Source organism: Oryzias melastigma, linkage group LG5 (assembly GCF_002922805.2).
Source record: "Oryzias melastigma strain HK-1 linkage group LG5, ASM292280v2, whole genome shotgun sequence".
NCBI lineage: Eukaryota > Metazoa > Chordata > Actinopteri > Beloniformes > Adrianichthyidae > Oryzias > Oryzias melastigma.
The window spans coordinates 13937650-13943878 of NC_050516.1; the positions used below are offsets into that span (position 1 = coordinate 13937650).

The 6229-nt window shown below is 43.4% G+C and overlaps 1 protein-coding gene across 1 annotated transcript in view; it reads right to left on the reverse strand.

Moving 5' to 3' along the window:
* The window catches only part of LOC112144996 (protein phosphatase 1 regulatory subunit 15B), a 6413-nt gene extending 2298 nt beyond the window's left edge, over positions 1-4115 (reverse strand). The window contains exon 1 of the mRNA XM_024269948.2: positions 1697-4115. Within this exon, the coding sequence (XP_024125716.1) occupies positions 1697-3454 (1758 nt within the window). The 5' untranslated portion in view covers positions 3455-4115. The remainder of the gene's footprint in view (positions 1-1696) is intronic.
* Positions 4116-6229: the final 2114 nt, after the last annotated feature.

Consider the following 6229-nt stretch of genomic DNA (forward strand, 5'->3'; position numbering starts at 1 on the left):
ATATGAGCTGCTTCACGTGGACCTGCATGTCCAGAACGCACAAACTTGAGCTGACAGAAAAATTCTAAAGATAAACAGGAGTTTAAAATATATCCTGTCTGTGGATCAACATGTTTTTCCTCTGTGGTCAAAGAGGTGAAGAAACTCAACAGAGACCGAAAATATGAATAACATCAGTATATTATTGGGTAATATTTACATTAAAATGAAATCCCCTGTATCTTTCGTCAAAAGGTCAACCTGATATCGTTTTGTTAGACTATATTACAGTGAAGAACTCTGGGAGCCTGCAGTGGACTTCAACAACTTGGCCATGCTGTAACCTTAAGCAGGTTTACTCTGAAGGAATAATTGGCATTATACTTTGGATTTTGCATGGTAAAAATAAAATCTGGCATAACTTGTGGCTTGTTCCACCAAAACAATACTGAAAACACCCCCCAAAATTTGAGTTGAGTTCCCCCAATCCTGCCAATCAAAACAATTAGAATGCATGCACGTGACCTCATAAATAAAAGTATATAACTGCCTCTCACAGTTTTCATGGAAGGTAAACAAAATAAAACACAGGACACCTAACTTGTGACTTTTAGACATGGAAGTCAATGGAGAATTGCTCTTTTCTCAAAGCTGCCTCCAGTGGTCTGTTGAGGAACTGCAACATTTAGAACCTCCATGTTTGCTTCAAACTCAAGAATGGAAGGTAAGGCCGTTCTAAAGACTTATCTATCCAGGGGTATTCAAATCCAGGCCTCGAGGGCCGGTGTCCTACATGTTTTCCAACCAACCTTCCATTGAAGCTCCTTATTGGCTAAACATACCTGATCCTGGAAATTAGCAGCCAATAAGGAGCTTCAATGGAAGGTTGGTTGGAAAACATGTAGGACACCGGCCCTCGAGGCCTGGATTTGAATACCCCTGCCATAGACTGTACATGAGAACTGGACTGAGTGTGACGTCACAAATAAAAAGTTTATACCAGTTTATAATTTGGACTACAGGGGAAAAAATATATGAAAAAAAATAGGGTTAGCAAGAACATGTTAAAGAAAGGCAGCAGATCAAGAATGGGTATTCTGACAAATAGAATGACTGAATAATAGCCATTTATTCCTCAAAAGAAGTCTATGAGATTTTGGCTTTTTGAAACCAGCAGGTACTTCCTATTTTGAATGTGAGAAGGGAGAGGTGACTTCATCCAGATTTCATATACAGTCAAAGATCTATCCTTAATTCTTTGCCATCTTAACATACTAATAAAGTTTTCCTGCAGCATGGACATTTACTCATGATTCCTGATGTTATGTTGTTTAGACAAAAACTCAGGACAAGTGAACTGCAGGTGAAAAGATGTATTAAGTTAAAGAGATGGAGCTTATGTCAGACTTAGAATCAGACTTTTATTATTACAGAGCACCAAGATTGGATTCAGATGCTCAGATTATCAGATAGTAAAAAGCTCAAGTATAGAGAAAGTCAATTGACCTGAACAGCCTTTTTGTATCATCTGAGCCAAACTAAAGAAAAGTTTAACCTCTGGATAAATTCAGCTTTCAACTGTCTTCTATTTTTGCTTAGTGTTAATATGGCTTTTCGGTTAATGAAAAAAATATAGATTTTGGCCATCATGTGTTTGAAAATATAAGCATTTGTAAAAACACAACATGGTGCATCCCTGAAGGAAATGCAGACATACCTTTTTGGAGCTCCTGCAGCTTGTAGATCTAGAGGAACCAGATCGCTCGGAGAAGCCGCTGTCCATCCTCTCCTCTGCCTCCTCCTTGTTGTACTCAGGTGGAGATGCTGAAGTGAACTGATCTGGATGGGACTTGGACTCAGGGGGTTTCTTGGCTTTGACTTTGTGGGGGGGCCCGGTGGGCCTTCGAGTCCTGAGTGGGGCCTGGAAGTTCAAAAGGCTGTATGGGTCTGAAGAGCAGCTAAAGGAGCTGAGCAGCCGTAGGCTCTCACATTCATCCACTTCACTTGCTGATGTAGACTCGTCCCACGAGTCCAGGCTGGAAGGCGGTACAAAGGTGGAAAGGTCAGGGGAGGGGTCTGGGCTGGACTGGGTGGAAGAAGGGGGCGTGGGTGTGTGAATGGGCTGAGGCTGGCTTCTGCCTGTGTGCAGGCAGGCAGTGAAATTCCGGGGGTTGTAGGGGTCAGCGATTTGGCACATGGAGGTCCACAACCGCTCGGAATCCGAGTCGGGCTCACTGTCCGAGTCTTCATCCTCTTCCTCCTCTTCCTCTTCTTCTTCTTCTTCTTCTTCAGAGGAGTTGGACAGGTCAGATGAGCCTTCGCTGTCAAAGCCATCATCGTCTTCATCACTGGACTCTTCTGATTGGCTGCTCTCATCGTCGCTGCAGGGGCAGCCCATGATGAAGGCAATGGCTTTGTTCTGGCACTGGGGGGCAGAGGGTTCAGTCGCCCTTCCAGAACACGCTTGTTCTTCCTCCTTACCCTGTGTGGAGGAGGACTCCTCCATCTCCGTGGCAGCTGAAGCACTCTCAGGGGTGTCGACCTGAGGCTGCTCCTCGGTTGCACCCTCAGACATAACCTGGTATTGGGGGGGGCTTTGGGAGTATTCCTCTTCCACACCGGAGAAGCCATTGACTCTGTTGGGGAAGGGCTTGATGCAGCGCTGCCGGTCTGCTGCCGACCCCTCTGGGTTCTGGACTGTACAAAGGCCTCCATTAAGGGTTAGCTCTTCTTTGTAGTGGGGGGGTCCAGTGTTTTCTCCCAGCGTCCACTCTCTGCAGCTGTAGTGGTCAAACAGGCAGGGCTTTGTCTCAGCTGATGGGGAAAGACAAAGCTGGCTGGCCTCTGCCCCCTCCTCGTGCCAGGACTTCTCTGACCACAATGACTTTTCCTCCCCCTGAAGAAGACTGTCCCACCAGGGCCTGCTCCTCAAAGAGGGGCTCACCGGCTCTGATGGACCCTCCATGCCCCCAGCAGGTCTCAGTTCCTGATAGTTCGACAGAACCTGATTTAGAAAAGTTCTGACAGAAGAGATGAAGCTTATGTGAGGCTGTCTGAAGAGGACACTGTTGGCCCCACCGGGACGCTCCGGTTCCAAAGATTCAGGGGTCAACCAAAGAGGGCCGATGGCGCCCCCACGCTCCACCAGACCTGGTCCATCATGATGACACTGCAAGTATGACAGGTGAGCAGGCGCGTGCTGCGGGAGCGGCATCAGATCAGTCAGTTTTCTTAAAAACTCGTTTTCTTCCTGAACAAAGCTTTTGGACTCCCCACCGAACCACCCGGAACCAGAATCAACCAGAGCAGAGGCCCGGGGCCGACCCGGAACGAGTTTGTGCAGAAGGGACAGCGCAGGCCGGGACAGCTGGCCGATCCACGAGCTTTCCTGGCTGTCCTGTACCATCGAGGAGAGCCTGGACCCGGCGGGAGAGGCAGAGCTCTGCGGCCCATCAGGGTTCAAGCTCCGGAACATGTTCGGGGTTAAAGAACTCAGAGGAGCCGCCGTGAGGGTTGACAGCTGTCACACCGAAGCGCGTAGTCCGAAAGCTTCACACATACTCTCTAAACTGACCGACACCAGAACCAGCCACCAGAACCACACGGAATCCAGGAAATGTCTCTCATAACTCCGGCACAGCTGGCGTTTCGTTGGGAGTGGTGGTTAGACTTCTGTCGTGTGGAGCCGGAGCCTGGACTTACGGACGGGGAGCCAACAACGGAGCCGTGAAACGAGGATGAATTCCGATCTGAAGAGGTGAAACGAGCCATTCTACCGCGTTTTAACCTCCTGCGGCGGCGGGGAGCTCACCAGGAACGGCTGCTTCGGCGCGTTAGCTTAGCACGACAGCTAACTGACAGGCGGATACTCAGGGCGCGAGGACGTCAAATATCCAGGTCTACACCAGCTAAAAGCGGCCTCTTCATCCGACGTGGGTAGATTTGTGCTGCTCCCGCCGGTAATACTATTCTGTGTCCGTCCAGAAGAGGCGTTCAGCTGCTTCGTGAGTCCTCTCCGGTGGCCGATTTCATCAGAAACTCCGACTCGTCATCAGGCATGCGCGTTTCCCTTCCAGCCAGTGGCGGAAAGGAAGCGGGAACGCGCAAGCGACGCGGGGACGCGCGCCCACAGCTCAGCATGTGAAGTTACATAATAAAGACTGACAGGAGCAACTGGAGGAAAAAAATAAAAAATAACACAATATTTACAAAGAAAACATAACTATGAACTATTTCATGACTCATTACATGAATTTATGACTAACCATTTAACAAATATTGTTAAAAAGCATGTATTACCTAGTTGATGAAACTATAACTCATTTATAAAGTATCTTAAAGACCAACTTCTTTTTTTGATGATGGATGACAACAATCTTACACATGCATCTCTGAGTTTTTCTTTATTCAAATTGTTGTGAATCAGAAGCCAAAATTAAAAATATGTTAGGAAAGAGTGTATTTGTTACTTAGAAAATCCACTGGGCAGGGTATAAGCTCCGGCTTCATTCTGATCTATCCACTTATAGACAGATCCATGAACGTCATCGATTTTCTCATTCAAACTGGCATCAATTGCTGGATAGCTCAGACATAGCTCACTATTCTTGTTGTGGGTAGGGATGCGAGGGGCTGTAAGTTAGCAGAGGGGAGCACTTAAACAGATGGGTAATGGGAAGTGGGGGAGGGTTTCATCCACACCAGAGGAAATTTTTATGAACTCCTGCTGCTCTACAGAAGCTATGTCCTAGAAAGCTACAATAAAAAAAACAGCTAGAAATGAAATCATCATAATGAAAAGACCACTTGGAACACTGAAAATAGATCAAAGATGATCAAAGTGGGACTTTAGGTAAATCATCGTAAATATCCCAATAACTGTTTTGCTGCACAATTATTTTTCTTAAATGTGTAATTTAAATAAAGTAATGTATTTTTAAGCCATGCATTGTATGCATTCATACAATAATTTAACAATTCATTGATGAGATTGTTGTAAATGAGCTTTAACAAAAAAAATTCTAGTTGGACACACAAACTTCAAATGTAGTTTTGGTTTTAGTATTTTCACAAGTTCTGGGTAGTAAATTTGGTTTTGGTTATAAAACTAAATAAAGTCTTTTCCATATCTGAGCTATTTCAGCCATGTTTGTGTCATTAGACTAAATTGTTTAAGATAAATTCACACAGTGAACAGTGGTCTATTAAGAAAAGGAAAGTTACTGGAAAGGTGTTGGACCAACATTTTTAGTGACAAAACAATACTGTCTGTGATTGTTCACGGTCACCTAATCCAAAATTGTAACTTCACCTTTAAGGCTATATAATTTTTTCCTGCTAACATGTAAAATACTTGTGAATGCCACATACATTGTTTATATGAGTTCTTATCCTGCAGCTTTCTGCACAGGGAGGTTTTTACACTGATACATTTGCCTTAAATTGTTAATAAAGGTTTTCTTTTCAGCATTTCAGACGATATGATTAGTTTGAAAAAACTTTTGCTTTTGTATCACTCTTTGATTGATTTTTAGCTTTACAATTTACAATAAAACATGAGTCAAACTCTGATTTTTCCTTCTTCAATATTTGATATTTTAATTTTTTTAAATATAAATTGTAGGACTTGAAGGTGTGGACAGCTTTCTGTGGAGATTTTTGGATTGACAAAAACATTTAAACCTAATTTAGAATTGATTTTCTTTGACATATGTAGACCTGTTTTCCACTTATCTCATTTTGGGAATGAAAAGTTCTCAGGTGTTTGGACTGAACACAACTCACTGATACATGCTCATTGAAAGGAAACATGACCTGACCTCTTGTTTACTCATGTAACAGACAATAAAAGATCCTTTTTGATTCCAGAATATAAAATCATTATATCATTATTGTTTCTTTGTTTTTCATTCAAGCAAGTTAAGATCACTATTCTTTTTTAATCCACTTGTTAATAAAAATGAAGTAGTTGAAATTCTGTTGTAACAGTTACTGTGGTTTATGCAATAGCAGAGTTACTGATTAACCAGCAAAAGATCGAAAGCCAACAACCCAAACTCGGACAAAAGACTAAGATATAATTCATGTCTGAAAAAAGCAGAAGTCATCCAAATTTTTCGCAAATTGGGGTAAGTAAATTCTTCTTCTGACTCACCACTGATTCTGCCCTAAAGCAACTTTAATGATCACCCAGTAAAATGCAAAAACACGATCAGAATAGACACAAGAGAAGAGAGATGATGACAAATCA